The 20463-nt window shown below is 32.4% G+C and overlaps 1 protein-coding gene across 2 annotated transcripts in view; it reads right to left on the bottom strand.

Moving 5' to 3' along the window:
- Positions 1-550: 550 nt before the first annotated feature.
- Positions 551-20463, bottom strand: part of LOC108911674 (integrin beta-PS) — a 37169-nt gene continuing 17256 nt past the window's right edge. The window contains exons 5-14 of one of the 2 annotated variants that reach the window (XM_018716666.1): positions 17698-17782; positions 12596-12766; positions 12144-12530; positions 11924-12091; positions 11635-11871; positions 9723-10004; positions 1699-1831; positions 1500-1633; positions 1217-1369; positions 551-1110 (exon numbers count right to left, since the gene is read on the bottom strand). In XM_018716666.1, coding sequence (XP_018572182.1) covers positions 1042-1110; positions 1217-1369; positions 1500-1633; positions 1699-1831; positions 9723-10004; positions 11635-11871; positions 11924-12091; positions 12144-12530; positions 12596-12766; positions 17698-17782 — 1819 coding nt within the window. In that variant the 3' untranslated portion in view covers positions 551-1041. The remainder of the gene's footprint in view (positions 1111-1216; positions 1370-1499; positions 1634-1698; positions 1832-9722; positions 10005-11634; positions 11872-11923; positions 12092-12143; positions 12531-12595; positions 12767-17697; positions 17783-20463) is intronic. The other variant, XM_018716667.1, reaches the window with a different exon arrangement.

Raw genomic sequence — 20463 nt, 5'->3', positions numbered from 1 at the left:
CATTTGACAGTCGGGTCAGGTGGTAATCATGTTTTTTGGAACACACTTCGCAAACATTTGTAAGATTTGTTTTCTTCTCTGTTGGTGGCAGAACTTCAGGAAAGTATCTTTTGATCAACTAGGGTGAATTTCCAGGCTGACTGGATATTTGAACTGGAAATGGAAATTAAACTCCACACAAGTTATCTCGGGTTAGTAATCTGAGATCCAAAGGCCAATTCTGAGTTAACTTGGGATATTAAGGGAAAGGGTTAAAATCATTTTAAATTTTCAATAAATAGTATTTAATTTTTTTTTAAGCAGCACTGTGTTTAATTTGTAAATCTCAGTGTCAATGACCACTGAAATTGATCTAGTGTAGGTGAACCACGTAAAATATCATTCCACCTGATATGATGCAACACCTGCTAGGAGGACATAAAACAAAGATAACATTAATTCGAAGAAACAAGATCAGTCGCATATTTTATTTAAACATTTTTATATAAAGTTTCTGTTTTGAAATTCATTTAGGAATGATTAGAATAATAAAGGAATATAAAAACGAGGATTCTAACTAAATTTAATATGTATTTTTAAAATCTGGTTATTCTAAATAGTAACAGTCATCTATTAGGATTAATAGGATAAAAATACAGTTAATAAGTTAGTAAATCCTACGATATAGCTGTGAAGCGCGTAAAAGCCTTTACGCTAAAATTTAAAAACATTTCACGACAGAAGTCAAACAAAAAATAAACTGAACAAGATCCCTTAAAGTAGTGACTTAACGACTTAAGTACTAATAACACCGTGTCTAATTAATCATATAAATATTATTTCACAATAATCGTAATTAGTTATTAAAAATTGTAAAAAATTCGCAAATATATTCACAAACATGCGCTATTCAAGATAAGACACTCTGTTTTAAATGCGTAGGCACGTTATTTGTCTACTAGTAATGTTTTCATTAATTTCAGATCGCTATGACCTAAATTTATGGCAGTATACAACCCTACTATGACTATACAGTTCAGATCTACATAATCGAATACTTTTTCAACACTTTCCAGCGTAGGTTGGGTTTTTAAATGTGGAAGTGGCTTGCTTGTATATTGGATTTTCCCCCTGAAAATAGATATAATTTATTACTAACTTTTCATATCGCGAAAAGTTAAAATCAAGTGATGCAGAACTGGATCCAAAAACCGAAATAAAAGTAAAATGTACTCACAGTATCCCACTTTGCCATCATTTTCTCCTTTTCGAACCTTGCAAACTCCCTCCGATCGTGAATGGTCGTAAGCAGCTTCCAAAGCAGCAACACTGCCATACCAATTAGAACAACAGCCGCTACCACGCCAAGAACTATGCCTGGTACATATACCTAAAAAAATATCACAAAATAAATTGTAGCTTATGAAACCAGTTAAAAAAGATATTTACATTGGCCATCAGGTTGTCCAAGCCTGACTTTGACAAAGTATAACAAGAATAACTAATTTTCTAGACATTACCTTTGAAGGGCACTCTCTTTCCTGTTGCGCTCTCACTTGAATCTTATTGTCGGCATCAAAATAATAGACGTAGGTGAATCTACATTCATCCTCATCATAGTAGGCACATAGTATCTCGTTGTTGTCTTCGTCAGCTGTAAAATCAAGCAAAAATATAAACAAAAAGAACTATTAAAGTTACTATTTTTTTTATTTTTACCAACAACTTCCTCTACAGCTATTGGCACAAATTTTGTACAGTTCAAGAGGCAATCGGAGTCTTTTAATTTTCCAGTCTTGTACAACTGGCACTGAACGCAGTCTTTGAACTCTTCACATCTATCGGAACATGTCTGTGAAAATACGTATTGGTTAACTGTAAACAAAATGCCAGAAAATACAGATTTGTAGAAAGAGTTTTTGTGTAACTACACGATATAATTTTTTTATAATGTCCACTAATAGAGCAACTAAAAGTATATAATAATTATAGTATTTTACACAGATATTTTATTATAAAATGGTACTAAACTTACAATTAGTACTTGCAAATGTTTTTCTTTTTTATTAGCAGTTGTAAACAAAATAAACAATATGAACACACAATTTTTATACTCTTCTCAAGGTTCAAGTTCTCTGGAAAAATAAATTTTTAGGCAATAAAAAATAAAATGCAAATGAATTTAAATCAGGTGATAACATTGGTGAAATTTTTCTTTTAACCTGATAGAAAGATCAACAAAGTAATCAAAATTTTTCAAATAACATTGAAAATTTTGAAAATAAGGAGAAGCCATCTGAAATAAATCGAATATTCCTGCAAAACATCTTAATACAATATTCAATTCTTATACCAATAGCTCAAAACACAAAAAAAAATTAGTAATATGTTGCAGTCATGTTAATTGTGTTTGACGTAATGTCTCATAAAAGTAGAGGTGACAATTTAGGGTAGCCCAAAAAAAAACGAATATTTTTCGTCTCTTGTGAAAATATGTTAGTTTATCATGTTTTAATAGCCCCCTCAAAAAATCAGCTAAAAAAAATTTTTTTTAGAAGTTGCTCAAAATTTTTAAAAATTCTTAAAACATGATAAACTAACAAATTTTCACAAGAGACAAAAAAAAATCGGTTTTTTTGGGCCACCCTAGGTGTGACATGACGGGTTTTAAACAGTAAATCACATATAAGGGAAGAGCTACCAAAATGCTGCCCTAGCATATCGATTATATGACAAATGTTTTCTTTTGTGATTTCATTTTTGAAATTCATGTAGGAATTAGAGAAAAACAAAAGAAAGGTCTAACTAGATTTAATATGTATTTTTAAACTAGTAGATTTGTAGCTTTATGAATTCGAGAAACAAGATACCTACAGAAAAATCACAGTAGACATGCTGGAAGACCTAAGCCAGTTAGATAGATGCAAATTCCCCCAAAGTTATTGTAGCAATGGATGGGTCAACTTTTATTCACAAGATAATAAATAATTTCCAAAATAGGCAAGTTATATGCCAATCAAATTTCCAAAAGAACTTTTCTCTAAATGTTTAGTGCTGCTATTGTTAATCATATACTTATTAGCCCTTTTATATTACCAGAACGAACGACTAACTTAGACTAACATTTTTCACAAAATAACTTAAGTGAATTACTCAATTAATTTTTTCAAAACGGTACTCCACCTCATTTGAAACATAAAATGTGGGAATATATAGGTAATGAATCTCCCAGAAGATGGCTAAGCTTAATCCGTGACATTTTTGCCCATGGGATTATATTTTGTTGTATAAGACTAAAGTAAATACTTTATTTTGGATTTGGATACACCGTGGCTTGTGTGAATTAAAGTAATGGTGATAAAGTTGAACAACTTATCTAAATTTAAAGGTAATTTTTTTATTTTCCTAATTTTTGACTTAGAAGTTTAGCAAATAATTACAGGGTGATGGAGAAAAGCCGATAATTATAAGGATCAAATTTTAAAACAGTACAGAGTTAAAATTAAATTATTAGTAAAATTTAACTTTTAAATCTGACGAGAAAGAAAAAAAAATTGAAGGAATTTGATTAATCCTAAATATATAACTCCGAAAAAATAATTGCAAGACAATGTGGGAAAATTTTAAATAATCAAAACGATCAAATTTTATTGAAATAAACATAACAGTATAAAGATAAAAATTCAATTAATTAGTAAAATCTAATCAATCCACTAAGTTAAAAACCTGTTTTAAATCTACCAAAACTACATTGCACGAATTCTAAGAAAAAGAATTACTTTACTATAGCTGTTTGATAAATCTTAACAGTTATTAAAAAATATATATTATGTAATTTTGGAATTATTAAACGTAAATATAAAAACAAAATTGGGTAGAACAACTTAAAACTAAAATAAATAAATAAATAAAGAATAAATTCTAATTACAAATTAACAAATTATATAAAAACAATCATACTTATTTACAAATAAGGTATAATACCACTGTATAATTTTAAAAAAATCTATTTTTTCCATTGACTTAAGATGCTTTGAACTTTCTAGAATAAGGGGAAAAAGTTTTACGCCTGTAAAAAATTTTTTACTTTGAAATTCTCTTTCACAAACGTGTCGGATTGCTATAAAGCGACTACTTGTGGAAGAGTACAGCCTAATGACTTACCTCTTAAATAAATATTATTAGAAGGAGTTTGTGTTCAATTAGAAGCATTTTCAAATAAAAGTACGTTAGTACAGAGTACATCTCAAAACTTTAAAGGCATTTTTCCCGAAATACGATTTTTTAAAATGGCACTCGGTATAATTCAAACAATTTTCGTTTTAGTCACTCCAAAGTTTGTCCATATCTTTAATATATGATTCTGAAGAGAAGTATGCACGGGATTTTCTATTTTAACATTACCTTTGACAAATGATTGCTCCTTTTTTGTCAAAAATTTAACTTTTTACTTCAAATGCTTATTAATCACACAAAAATCAATATTTTCAAAATCCCCTACATATTTCTCTAACCATACTCGTGTAGATTAAGAGAAAATTTTTTGTTTTTTTTTTCATTCAAATTTGCGTCAGTTACACTGCGTGCCCAAGAACGACTCAAATTCAACATGCCTTGTGAGAAAAGTTCCAGTATCGCCATTTTGTACTATTTATAAATAATATATATTTTTTTGAACACTTAAAGACTTGGTTTATAATATTCTTGAATATTATTATCTTATTATCCTTCCATTAAAAAAAACACTTTATTTTAGAATTTTACAGTGGTGTTACCCCTTAATACAGCATGATTCACAACTTATCCAAAAAAATTTGGGAATAGATGCAGCATCAGAAATGAAGTCAATACCTATCGTAAACATTTTTTGTAAAATCCTTATAATTTTATTTAATTTTTTTTATTTTATATTTCAAACCACAAATTAATTTAATACTAATACTAGCAGCAAAAGCAGTTGAATTTGCTGATATGAAATAGGTGCTATCAAATTCTATTTATTTCCTCCATTGCGAAATTCTTTCAATTTTTGATCCGTTCATGCTGCATGCTTTGCCTTGTGCAAGGTCAGGTTTTACAGTGGACCAGTTTCCAGTGTCGCGCAGAAGTATATTTTTAAATCCATTTTGAGCTGCCCTTTTTGATTTTTTCTTCACAAAATTGTATTTGTAAGTCCTCTAGATCCAATTTTTTTTTTTTGGATAAGTTCTGAATCTCGCTGTATATTAATTTTAGTACTCATATATGTCTGCACACACAATCTAATTTTCCAGATTACTTGACAAATCCATAACCATGAAAACAAAAAACATTTTTTGTAGGTATATCATAATTTATCTCGTTCCAATAAACTTTACAAAATATAGATTGCATATTAAAATTTGACTTTAACCTTAAAAAATGCATATTTTAATGATAACCTTTTCCTGAATACGTAGGATTTTTGTACGTCGATGTGGCTTGCTTGTAAATCGGATTCTCTCCCTAAAAAAATTAACCATTAGAAATGACTTTTAGTTTAGGTGAGATATAACCTATAAAGTATATGTCACATCTTGAACTCATTGCCTGTAAGCAACATTACTGGCAATGACTTGTTTTGACACTAGACAAAATAAACTTTTTTTAACCATGCTCTGCGAACTACATGTTCCATCCGAGATTGAAATACACCTCCAAATATCACGTAAACAGCTAAGATGACCGTCACTAGCATCACCAGACATAAATTGGTTTCGAATTTATTATTTCTCATCAGTATGCCACAGATAAAATAAGTAAAGACCAATTTAATTATTTGGATGTCCATATACCTACCAACTTCTACTACCGATAGTGTGGGTGTGATATAACTTTCAAAATATGTTTCATATCTTAATCATTTATACTCAATGCGTACTAGCCTAAAACATTAATTTGTGCCCATTGTACGCATGATATAGAGAGTGTCTCACGGTGACGGCCCATTAGAATTATTTAAGAGGCAACTTCCATTTGAATTTTGAAAACTTGTGATACCGGGTTTTCGGGCATGCCCTTCTCCACTGAAATAATGGCGTCCACATAACAGTTCCAGTTATACCAGAAGTCCCCATCAACTTGCTTATTTTAAATGGAACATCCTATATATTATTGCAATTTTGGATTCTACGTGTTATTTTAGGTGGACTTTTATGAAGTTTGCCTATTCCTAAAATTAACCGTTTTCCAGATATTTAATTTTTTTTTTAATGGAGAGAAACAGTGACTAGCTTCAAACCATGTGTATTTTATAGTAAGAAAGATAAAGCAACAATATTTATAGAGGGGCTAGCTATACCCCTAAGCTTCCCATAGATACTTAATTGCATACAGGGTGCTAGAAATTTAATGCCGAGTTTAGTTAACCAAACCTTCATAAGTCGGTTTTTTTAAATGGAACACCTACATTCTATATTCTGATACATAATTTTATTCTCTTTCGAATGGTATCAGAGTTCCCTATACCTATCTCTTCTAGTTTTTAAGTTATCTACTATTTTTTGTGTAATCACCTAAAATCATGTAATTTCTTACGAGAATAGCTGTGGAATTTTTAGCAAAACTTCAAAACAAACAACTAAACTGTCAATTTGTTGTTAGTCTCTTGCAGTGACAGTTTAATTTAGTGTTTGTAAGAAATGGAAAACAATACATATTTAAATGTTGATATTTTAAATTTATTATTCATTCACGGACGTTGCAATGGGATTATAAGCAGTAGAACATGTACAATTATTAATGAGACATATCCTTTGCCACCAATGAGCAGAAAAAAGTTAAGAATTTTAGCAAATCAACTAGAGTATGGTCGAATTTGTGCAGAAAGAATTTTACCAAAACCAATAACTTCAAATGAAGAGCTAGCCTATTTTAATGTTCATCCAGAATCCTTAATTCGTGCCACAGAGTATGATTTAGACATTTCACGAGCATCCATTCACAAGATGCTAAAAGCTAATGGTATGCATCCATACAAATTTAAGCTACTTTTTGCTATTCATCCGGGTGATGCCGTGCAACGTGTTCAATTTTGTGAAACGATGTTATTGCGATACTAAGATCCATAATTTTTGCAACATATTATATGGACAGACGAGTCAAAAGGACCCCGCACAAAATGAATGGAAATTGGGTCCCGCTAGATTTGGCTTGAATTGTGATATGATATAGTTCTCGACATTGTGATGAAAAGTTGTCACATGCCCAAAGTGATCCTATGGATAGTTTCAGAGATAAAAGGGGGAAGTGTGTGATTTTGGCTGTAGGACTGAGTAAGCTTCACAAAGATTCCAGTTGATGAATTCAAAAACTGAGGCATGTAATGAATATTGACTAGTATATACAATGCTTTTGGGATCGCTGAACCTGAATTCTTTGATAGCTTAGCTACCTAAGGTCACCTGGAGGTCAAGTAAAGGTCGTTTCAAGGTCAAACTGAAGAAAAGACTTGTATTGAATTTTGACCAGTGATTGTATAGGTTTTTGGGCTCGCAGAATCTGAATGTGGAGATAGCGTAACCCTAAAGGTCACCTTCAAGTCAATTCAAGGTCATTTCAAGATGAAACTAAAGAAAAGACTTGTGATTGAATTTCAACCAGCTGAAATATAAGTTTTTTTTGGGGGGTTCTGAATTTGGGGGTAGCTTAGCCCTACAAGGTCATATTTAGGTCAAGTCAAGATCATTTCAAGGTCAAAGTAAAGACAAGGTCTTTCTCGAATGTTAACCTGTAAGTATGTATGCTTTTGAGGTCGCTGAACCTGAATTTGCAGATAGTTTAGTAGATATTGAGAGCGTAATTCAATGCTGGATGGAGCATATACAAAATTATCTTTTTCTACAAACGTCAAAAAATGACATGGTTTGCGCATTGACAACAATATGCGAAGTGACACTTTTTTTCGGATTCTTACGTTACCATGACACCGTGCGCGAAATACTTCGCGCACTAGGGTGCGAAATATTTCGCACACTGCATGTAAATTAATAAGAGTTTTGTATTTCAATCTTTGAAAAAATGAAGCAAAACTCCAAATTATTATTTATTTTTAAATGAATAACAATTAAATACTTTTAAAATAATGATAGAATTTTACAATAACTTTAGTTATTACTTACGATATTAACATTAATCGTACAACCAGTGCACGAACCAATATTTATTCCTAAACCAGATAATTGCTTTATTTGTTTCACACCACTCCTTAAATTGCCGGTATGCATTTTCATATTGGCGCTTCGATTTTTCCGGTAAAAGATTTGAAGTTACCAAATTGGCCGCATCTGCCAAATTAGGTGGGGTACTACTTAGTTCATCGTCACTAGCAATTTCCATTATTTTAAATAATATCTGGCACTTAAAAATTGAAGACGCGAGCGCAAACGGCACTTTAAAATAATTATTATTGTTGTCAACAACAGCCACTTTGTTTCCATAGTAACAGTGAAAATTTGATTAGGAAAGACATTTTAAGCCAGCTCAACACTATTTTCTATAATAAATTAGGCATTTTACTTATTTATAATATTTTTAAGAGATAGATTTTGACGTTTGTAGAAAAAATATTGTTTGCATCTCGTGCGCGAACTACTTTGGTGGTCTCGAATAATTTTTTAACTCGGCTTCGCCTCGTTAAAAAATTCAATTATCGATCACCAAAGTAGCATTTCGCGCACTAGATACAAAAATAACTATTATTCAACACAATTGAACAAAAACTGTTTTTCATATACTTATTCAATTTAAAAAATTCATAAATACTCACAGTATCCCACTTGGCCATCATCTTCTCCTTTTCAAACCTAGCAAATTCCCTCTTATCGTGTATGGTAGTGACAACCTTCCAAACAAGCAACATCGCCATACCAATAAGAACTACAGCCGCTATGACACCCAATATAATAATGGGTAATTGAAACTAAAAACAACACCTTAAAAAAAACTGAAAAGAAAATAAACAGTAAAATTACAGTTTCAGGACACTTCCTTTTTTCCTGCGCCCTAATTTGCAACTTATTATCGTCATCATAATAATAAACGTAAGCGTAATGACAGTCTTTTTCGTCTATATAGGCACATCGTATCTCACCATTTTCTTCATCGGCTAGAAAACGTTAATTGTTACAAACCATACTCAGTTGAATAAAAATATATTTACCAATCGCCTCTTCCTTGGGAATGGGAGTGAACGCCGTGCAGTTTGCAGCACAATCGGCCTCGTTTAGTGGGCCAGTTTTGTACTGCTGGCATTGCACGCAGTCCCTAAACTCCTCGCATCTATCCTTGCAGTTCTAAGAGGTGGAATATATAAAAGTTGAATTTTGAAAGCTTCGAAGAATATTAGTGCCGAATTAGTTGAAAATCGTACAAAGTATTTTCATAAAAATACTGTTTATTCGCTCGTAACGAGCGGTTGTGAAAAAACCACCGGATTAGTAGACACTTCCACTAAGCAACTGGTTATGTATCTTTAAACTCTCTGGAAGTATCGCACACACCAAAACCGCAATTGGATTATGGATTACGCTCATGACAATCAAGAATTTTATTGAAAGTTAGTGTTTAAATTCTCGAAAAGCTTTGAGTAATTATAAGTAGGTAATATTTAGCACTGAATAAATCAAATCACTGCAAAAAACTTGTTATCGAATCTCTGGTAGTGAATTAAGAGCGTTGCACAAAAACCCTTTTTAGTAAAAATAAAAATCTCGCAGCAGACTTACGGGACATTTCTCACAAAACTTTCCAGTGTACCTTCCCTCTTTGACATAGTCACAAACACATTGGCCGCATTCGCACGTACCATGGCCAGAACACGTTACGTTACTATCTGTACCTGGAGGGTAGCAGTTGGCTTTGGATTTTCGGCAGGCACAGTTGGAACCTGTCCATTCGTCAGTGCAGTGGCATTCGCCACATTCGCAAGTACCGTGGTCGCTGCAGAGCTTGCCATCATGTCGTTCACAAGAGAAATTGTCACACTCGCAGTAGGGACCATAAATGCTCTAGAAAACGATTTTTTTTTTGGTACATTTACACAGTTTTTGAAATATTAAGGAAATTCTTCCGATTTAAATTGATTTAAAAGAAACTGTTTTGGAAACTTTTTTTACATATTACCAATTTTTATGCCTTCAACAAAATACAGGATGTTAATGAACATATGTCAAAAACTGAAAGGGGTGAAGAAGAAGCAAAAACTGAGTTAACTGATGTCACAAACTTGTATCGAAAGTTTAAGGTCATAGAGAAAAAAGCTAATTAAAAATGTGTTTAAAATTGCTTTGGAACTGCTGAAATACATGTATTTTATCGTGGTGAGTACGTACAAAAAATTCTGTTAACACTTTTTACGAGTTTGTAGGTTTTTTATGAAGCCGGACTGTATTCGAAAGTTAGTTTGTAATACACTGTTGTAGTGATTGCTGTGCTGTTTTTTCAAGAGTACATTTAACAGCCGTATTCCAAGCTTTCTTTTGAAAATGGCGCATTTATTTAGCAATCACGAATATTATGCTATGCTCACAATTTATGGCTAAGCAAAGAGTTTTGGATACCGGTGAAGTACAACCGCGTCGAAGTCGCGACGGGGGCGCAGGGCGAACACTGGGAATCGTATATGTTGAGGAGATGATTTTAGATCTCGTCGAAGAAGATCCACATCATAGCACCAGAAATATCGCACAGCAAGTAAATATTTTGCATCCTGTTGTGTGGCGGACATTACGAGAAGCTCAGTTGTACTCATTTCATATTCAACGTGTTCAAGCGCTTACTCCTGAGGTTTTTCTACTATGTTGAGGTTTCTGCGAATGGTTGCTTCAGGAACATGCAAGAAATCCTCAGTTTACAGCACAAATACTTGTTACAGATGAAGCATGTTTCAGTCAAAATAGTGTATGTAACATCCACAAAACTCACCATTTGGACTATTAAAATCCACACGAAATATGTCGCGGTGTCTTTCAGCAACAATTTTCAGTGAACATGTGGGCCGGTATCGTTAATGACACTTTAGTAGGAACTTTTGAATTGCCTAGACGCGGTGCTTCATATCTACATTTTTTGTAAAATCGCTTGTCGGAATTATTGGAAAACGTGCTTTCTTCGGAGAGTGCGTGACTTTCTAAACATTACTCTTTCCGATCATTGGATAGCCCACGGACCTCACCCCTTTAGACTTCTTTTTATGGAGATATGTGAAAAGTGTTGTGTATTCCACGGAAGTTCATGACATCGACCAACTGCGAGCCCAAGCTTGTAATACGATTCGAGAAGACGAGGCAATGCTGCAACACGTGCGAGCGAATTGGATAAGTTGCACTGAAGCTTGTGTGCAAACAAATGGTAGGTACATCGAACATCTTCTATTCTATGAAAATCAGATGGCACCTTGCAATGTTGAGGTAATTCAGATTTTAAAATTACATTTTACTCAACACAAATTCATGTATTACCTCTTTTTGACTTAACGGACATATGGCAAAAATATTTCACATAAGTTCATTAACACCCTGTATTTAAATCTCTAAGATGTCTGATTAGTTAAAATATTATAATTTGAATTATCATTTGCGGTGAATCCAGTGACCAACAAATTTAATTCAGAAAGAGATCTCTCTAAGAATCACCTACCTCATTGTCGTTGCTGCGTGTTTCGCAATCGCAACGGCCACAAATACACTGCCCCTTGCCGGAACACGAGGTGCCATTGGGATTTTTGGGATCAATACAGTCCATCTTGGTGATATCACGGCTGATTTCCTCAGAGGTGCATTCACACCTCCGACCAAAAGCACCAGGTAAACATTCGCAGATGCCACATTTGTATGTACCAAAATGGGAACAAAGGGGAGAATTTTCCTCATAAAACTAAAAATAAATAATTAGAAATAAAAAAATATTCATTTGAAAACTAATATACCTCATGTCCTGGTTTTTCACAGTCACATTCACACAACATCTCCAAGTCGATAATTAAACTTTCATCTATACCGACTGGGTAAATTCTGATTGTTTGAAAATGGTCAGCGCGGTTTTTGGGACACTTGAGTACTTCAATGACAATTTTGAAATGGACGAGATCTCCAACCTAAAAAAACACAATTCAGATACTAAAACTAAATGATAAATCGTTTTCGTACCTTTATATTCTCGCACTTGTTAGTATTCACCAAAGCACCAGTGGTGTTCAAACACCGACTGTGGAATTTAAGGCTGACTGCACTTGATGCATTGTGTTTCATTTCGACGGTCGAAGTGATCTGTTGATACTGCTCCTTTATGAGTTGTACGATATTGGAACTGTCACCTTCCAGTTTACCAACGGAGGCCCCTTCTATGTTCTTAGCAAGCTGTTCATAAATACTAATAGTGCTTTTGGTAACAGCAAAGATTACGTTGATATAATTCTTCTTTACACTGAGATTTATCTGTTCGATGGAAGGATAGTCTTGATAAGATGACTGAGTGTAGAAGCCCTCGTGTGATAAGTGACAGCTGCCATCGTTGGGCTTAACTATACCACCCAGCTAAAATAAAAAGTTGTACATATGAGACAAGAGCTTATAAAATTCATTTTATGTCGCGCTTCTACCTTTCCATCTCCCGCAAAGTGAAAACTAGCGTCTGTAGAAAATACGAGTAGTCTTCTGGCCTTATCTCTCCAACCTATTTGATTCTTACACACGACAGCTTGCATAATAGCATCGAAACCTCCTTCAGGAGCATCTAGATTTCCAGAAACGTTAGCTTGCTTTACCATGTGCTATTGAAATAAAAGTTAGGATCTGTGATACTGCAATGAATAATTTTAAAATGTTTTATCACTATGTCACTTTCTAAGTGTTTGACATCTCAAAGTCGTCAGTATAAAACATTTTAAAAAATCGTTTAGTAAACGACGCCTGATTGATGTTAGTAGAAAATAGGAAAAAAGTGAAATGATCTTTGTTAGAATAATTAGAAGTACTTAAGTGTTATTATATGTACAGACAACGAGTAAAGCTGCAAAGAAATTATAACCAGCAACTAAACATGTTATAACTTGGTTAGAATCTACTCCAATTCTATCCACAAATACATATAAAAAAAATCTAATTATATAAAAACACAGCTCCAAAAAAAGTGGGTTATCTCTGGAACCAGACAAGTGTTTCCTATAATACTTTAAGTCAGAATTACCGAATCAGTTCGTATTTTGAACCTAACATCACTCCTCTGGAAAGCGATTTTTGAGATTTCAAAGTAATTTTCTCAACATCAAAATAAATTAAACTTCCCTTAATTGTAATGTGGAAAAACTAGCTGCACCAAAGCAAAATAAATTTATTATTATTTATTATACTAGGCGTCTATATTTACAGGTGTTACATACAGACCATTAACTTCGTAGTACATTGAAATAAATGTTATATACATTAAAAACAGTTCCCAATAGTCAGATGCAATCGCATTTAATTGGAAAAGATGAATTTTGAACCTTATGTTACATTATATTTATATTTACTTGTAGTAAAAATAAAAGATATATTCACTAGGTACAATGTTTCTCATGGATATGAAAACCATAAAGTAAATATAACTTATTGAGTACCTAAATTGACGACGATGGAGAAGAATCCACATTATACGTGTATCAGATTATACAATAAATTATCATATGATATTGTAAAGATAAAAATATTAAGTAAATTTAAAAAAGTAATAAAAGTTAATTGATTTAGAACCATACTGTTTGGAGGACTATTTTTTTATGCAATGGTTTGGTTTTGTTTGTTTGCTGTTATTTAATTTTTGAAATAAAAGCCTTCCTAACTCTATGTTTTTTAGGCTGATGTATATTTGATACCAGAATTGTGCCATCAAATTATTAATTTTTTCCTAAACTAAAAAAATAAGTCAAAATAGCTAAAATGGTGCTTATTTCTGATGAATACCTACCAGCATCCCAAATCCATCCCAATAATTTTATCCCACTTAACAGATTAACAATTCCCAAATTCAAGAAATAATTCCCTTAATTCAGAAAAATCAAAATTACTAAAAACAAATAAATACTAAGAGCAATTTCAAATGGAGATGTTGACTTGTTATCTTGTAAAAATGTTTGACCTTTTAGGTGTACAGCCGTTATTCTTACGTTTCAAAAATGCTGTTAGCTTGGGGTATTTTGATATATCTCCGTTCTCCTCTATGAAAATAGTTGACTGAATCATTAACTCCACAAACTCGCCGGTGACTTTAAAGTTCTTGACTTCTCCATGAAATATGCTAGCAGTGATATTTCAGAAACACCAGTATTATTGTTCTGGCACCATTCTTTGACATTTCTATATGCTTGTCCATAGCGCACTTTCGACTTCTCGGGCAATAAAAATTCGCAGGCAGCATTTGCTGCACTTTCTATTTGAAAATCACTCTAAATAGAAATAGTAATTCAAAACCAGCAAAATTGCAACTTTCATGCAGCTTTGTTTATAAAGACCTTAAAAACTACAAAATCCAAACAATCAAGGCGACTTTGGAAGATTTCGAATAATATCATAATGAATTGATTAAGAAATGTCAAAAAATAAAACCTAATCTTTATTTCATGAACCATAAAGAATTGTGGGAACAGATAAAATGTTATACACCACGCAGCAGTTAAGTATAATTAACCTCCTAGAAGGTGTAAATAATAACTATTGTCTATACTTTGAATCGTGGTCATATTCATACGGAAGCTATATTTGACCTCTACCAACACGTATGATAAGTTTGTTTTCTCAAATTCCGGTGCGAATACTGAAATATTTTTAACCTTTCTTAAGAAATTTTCATATCCCGCTGCTGCACGAGCTAGTGTGACCGCAAACAACGGACCGTGTTAGTCGCAGCGCATGCACTGTTGGGAGCTACATCATGCATTGTCGTGAAATATCATAATTTAAATGAAAGTTATTGAAAAGCATATTTCCACACCATCCATCCTCTTTGGCACATTACTTTTATTGAATGGGTATTCACCTCGAGCTCCGTCATCCCACATAAACAAAAAATTAATTCTTTTATCCAAGATAAACTATGAAACAGTACCTAACAAGTATTTTAACAGAAAAGTCAAACAGTAATGATAAATGTAATACATGAAAACAATTAAATACTCTGTTGATTTTTACAGCATATGATGTACTTGAGATCTTTTGGCAAATCTTCGAGTACTGATATCAAGATCCTCTTTCTCGGTATTTAAAATTAAAACTGGTAATAAACTTCTCACTCTCTGAGTTTGTTTTCATCCAAAATCAGCGTATTGGCGTTCAAAGCTCCCATAATCTTTTAATGTTGATCCAATATTACAAACATTTTCTTATTCGGTCGAGATCTAACTAATATTGCGTTCTTTCAACGACTTTGTTTTCTCCTGACAAAAAGTAGGCACCAACCAAATCAACTCTTCCCTGATTCGTATACATTCGCTTTTCCACACAAAAATTTGAAAACGAAAACACATGAATACAATGTATCGTCACTAAACACTGAAATAATTAATGTTATAAGTTTACACTTACACAACACACTTCCCGACAAAAATTAACAGAATATAGCAGTGATGATATATTCGTCCATACTCGTTTCACCGAATTAGTATGGCAGTTTGATTTTTACCCATTTGCCATCCTGTCATATGATATCAGGTGTGAAGTCAACTGGGAGTAGCGTCCTTTCAAAGGCAGCATAACGGAAAATCATTTTTTCTCACACATTGTTTTCGTCCAGACAAATAATTTTGGAGTAGTTGTGTCACATTACGCTTGCCTTTGGCAGGTCCACCTTTACGAAAACTATACTGGGAAGATGATAGTAAACAGTATGTTACGATTTTTCTGGGTAGCGGCTTTTTCATCCTGATTTATCGTAAAAAAACTAAAACGCAGTATCCCAAATTGCTGACAGGTCAAAAATCTATTGCAATTTAATTTGTCCTTTTTATGCTGTATTAAGTGTTTCCATACAATATGCCTCGTTTAAAAAGTAATATTTGCAAGGTTCTTATTTTATTTTATATTTATAAAAAAAATTACATAGATAAACATGTTATACAAAATGTTTTGAATAAATATCAGATCCTGAATGTACCGGTTTTTCATGTATCGGTACTTCTTCTGCGGAACCGGTACTTTTTAAATAATACAATATGAGTTTAGATTTCAGCTCTCTCTTTGCTCGTCTGTTAAATGTTTCGAGTGCATGGGACTTGCTGGCCCCCATTTCTTATAAGTTCATGCAATTTTCTGAGGTTAGATCGAAATTCTAACACATAAACCAAAAGTATTGAATGCTTATTAGGTATTAAAATATTTTTTTTTTTCACAATTTCATGCACCACTCAATTCTGTGTACACAAAAATTTAATTACCCTATTTTTTTACATAACAAAGTGGTAATTATTCAAGCGATCAATTCTGGTATTAAATTTATACTCAGCCCTTTAAAACACATACTAGAGAAATGCTATGTTCCAATTTCCATACAATTTGAACATATCAAATGCTTTTACGCAAGTTTTCAAAGTAAGGTGGGAATTCTAACGAAAAGGTTTATGGTTGGTTTATGAAAAAGTATTAGTCCTAACTTAGCCTTAACTTAACCTTAATCTTAGTCTTTAAATGTACAAAATGCAATGTATAGAACTATATATATTATAGGGCAAGGTTAAGATTTTTATAAACCGATACATTACATTCTGTACATTTAACTTTTTAGGACTAAGATTAAGGTTAAGTTACGGCTAAGTTAGGGCTAATACTTTTTTATAAACCAACCATTAGAGAATACACATAGTGGAAATCTTACAGGTATATCAAATCCGTATTCAGCAACTCAAAATACATTGACTAGGGGATACTACCAAACATAAAACTTATTTTTGTGTGCCTGTGTAATAGGAACTGTTATATTCGTATTACTAAAATTGTACTAAAATTTTAAAATGTCTATGAAAATCGGTGATGAAACATTTAAAGGGGTATAGAATAAAGATTCATTATTCAGTTCCAGTGTTTAAAAAATTATCACAATAAAAAAGTCCTTACATGCTTAGGATTTGCAATTCTTGAAAAGTAAAAGTTTCAAAATATGCGGAGTCCAATTAACAAAATATGTTTCCGTTAATGGTCTGTACACATGCAGATATTCTGTACATATACAGTAAAATGATCCATTCATTTTACTAATCTGTTTTGGGAAGATAAATCAATGTCTTTCACATTTTACTATCCACCTTGTACCAGCCAGATAAAACATGGTGATGACAATGAAGGGGAAATCAGTAGAAGTACTTGAAGATAAAAAGTTATTGAAGGAAAAAACATTGATTTGAGCCTCCTTATACCCCTTATGCAGCCCACTTTAGGTTAGAAACAATATATTATGGTTATAAAACAAGAATTTCAATGTTAACAGCACATTCAACAGAAAAAATTATCCTATTTGTTCCGTTTTCGCACATCATATAGTTCTTCCAGGTAAAACCAATGCAATTCTCTATCAATAGAATGTGTAACGATCAATGAGTAGCGATCGTTTAGAGGTGGTAGTGATTATAAGTTATTAACAAATTTGTTACTACAATTCATCGAGGTGCCAATAAGTAAATCGCTGTTAATAAATAGTTCGACAAGCTTTGTTAATTGTTTTTCTCGTTGGACTTACTGAAAATTGAGAAGAATTAGTCGACAACATCATCGCATGTTTGAAGCCGTAAGGTGCTGCACAATCTTTGCACGGATGTAATAAACTATAACCACATAATAGGATGTAACATCGACATGCATCACATCTGTACAATTTGCCACACATATCGTAATACCTTTGCTTTAGGTTGGGTTAGGTAATATTCCCGGTGAGTGGGCTACAAATTAGCCCACCACTGTAATGGTGTGGTCTAGTGTTACGTTTGTTTAAGCATACTTTATTTTTGTCAACCACAGCCTTTCAAATTGTATCCCGATATGTAAAAACAACAAATAATCTCAGATCCCTTTGAACCTTCACTAGCTAGAACCTAGATTTTGTATAATGGTTATGAAGACATACTGGCAAAAATAAAACTAAAGTGTGCAATTTCCTCTATTCACTTTACTATTAGGTTTAGAATTCTACCAAAATTGTAGCAAATATGAGGTTTGATCAAAAAGTAACAGGAATTTTCAAATTGCGTGTGTTGTATCTTGTCTATTGAGTTGATTCTTTTTTTTGTGTAGCACTGTCAGTGATGTCCTGTCAATTTTTACGCAGCAGCGCTTAGTTTGCATTTAACGAGCAAATGACTAAGACTTACCTCAGTGATTTCGACGATTTTTTGTGTGGCGAAATGTCGGATCAGAGAGTTTGTCTCATATTTTGTGTTAAAAACAACAGTTCTTGGTGAAATACAACACTGTTGTACTGCCGCACTATGGTACGAAATGCCTAAAACGTGGCCAAAAATGAAAAAAAAGTTTCTATTTAGAATTTTTTAAGTACTAGACTATGAAATTGAGCGGTGGAAACAGTTTGTCGTTTATACTGTAGCTAGAATTACAAGTCGAAGTAAGTGTATGTCTCGTGGCCGCCTAAGCGAACACAAAAGCACATGGCATGTTCAAAATGCTGTAAAAATGTATTTATCATTCTGATAAAGTTGTACATAAAGTATTTTAACATTATAAATTATTCATAATAAATTATCCATTGTCCACTTATTTTCATTACTGATTATGACAAATAGTGTTTAAATTTATTACAAAAATCAATGAAATGTGAACTTAAAAGTTATATATAAGGCACCATAAGGTTAAATTAGTTATTGACCCGTAATCTATGATCAATTTACTATAATATTATGAAAAAAACATCTGCACTTAGCTGCGCTTTCAATTTTATGATATGATATAGTCGATGCATACTGATTTTATAATTTTGGGAACCTAATTTTGTCAATTATTTTTTAATGATTAATGAAGTAATGAATGATGATGATGAATTATCAAATAACAAATTAATTAATTAATTCCATTTATTTAATATGAATCATAAGATAAGGAAACGTAACTTATTAAAAATAATTTATTTATTAATTAATTAATAGCCTGTGGATTATACATAATTGATTTTCTACTTTGCAAGGAGATTCACAGATGGAAATTAAAGAATTGACTGACGATGCAAGAGGATTATTATGTTTACCTGAATATTGTATTCCAGTTTCTGATGAAGATGACAATTCCTGCGATGACTCGAATGAAAGTGATGAATATTCAACAGAATAACATGATCAAATGAGGAATTTTTAAGAATTGTAATTTGTCTGCTTTAAAATAAATTGAATTTTCGCATAATCAGTGTGGTTAAATACCCCAGTATATCCACATCCGTTAGTTTGTTCCACTTTTGTCAAATTTCATCCGCCATTTAAAATTTTTCAATTTCAATATGGAATTTGTAATCAGTATTGTTAAAAATCCCGGAACACCTATTTTTTGTCAGTTTATTCAACTTTTTTTAAATTTAATCCGCCATATTGGATCCGCCATTTTCAATTTTGGTGTCAAATTCGTAATCAGTTGGGTCAAAAACCCCAGTATACCCAGTTTTGTACAATTTGGAATTAAATTTTTATTTTTGGCCACCTTTTAGGCATTTCGTGCCATAGTGTGCCACAACCATTCTATTCTCCAGACATGACCCCTGAGACTTTTCTTATTTCCCAAACTCAAAAGAAAACTTTTTTCAGCAATAGACGAAGTAAAGGTAAAATCGCAAACCGTGCTCAAGACGATACCTAAAGCGGCATTTCACCAGTGTCTTAAACTAGCTGGAAACTACGTTGGTGAAAGTGTATATCACAAGGGGACTACTTTGAAGGGGATGGGATAAAAGTTGAAAATTAAATAAATACTTTCTGAGGAAATTAACAATTCCCTTTACTTTGTGATCAAATCTCGTATTCGTAACTCAAAACAAAATTTAGTTCATTTCCTCTATCACAAAAACTTTAATTTCTTTTAAATAAAAGTACTACTCTAATCCTCATAACCATCAACCTGGAAAAAATATCAACATTTCAAATACATATAGATAAATAAAAAATAACATACTATTCTGTATACATGCCATCTCACTACACCTAAACCTGTACAAATTATTAATAGTAATCGTACCAGTTCCATCATTCCAGAACAAATCATGCATACCCTCAAAATGCATACAAGATATACAGAGATAGAGAAGTCTATGTAACACCTAAACAGACACTACATACACCATCAAATATTTTCTTTATATATGTATAAAATGCACTATTTTCAAGCTAGCTTCTACGTCACAGCAACTACATCGTGCACTATTCAAACAAAACATGAAACAGTATATAGTTTCATGGAAAAAAAATATTAAATTACATCTTGCAACAAAATAATATTTTCCAACGAAATAGAT

This window comes from Anoplophora glabripennis, unplaced genomic scaffold (genome assembly GCF_000390285.2).
Source record: "Anoplophora glabripennis isolate ALB-LARVAE unplaced genomic scaffold, Agla_2.0 scaffold575, whole genome shotgun sequence".
In the NCBI taxonomy this organism is placed as follows: domain Eukaryota; kingdom Metazoa; phylum Arthropoda; class Insecta; order Coleoptera; family Cerambycidae; genus Anoplophora; species Anoplophora glabripennis.
Note: the sequence above shows the minus strand (reverse complement) of the source record. Positions and strands in the feature narration are given on the sequence as shown.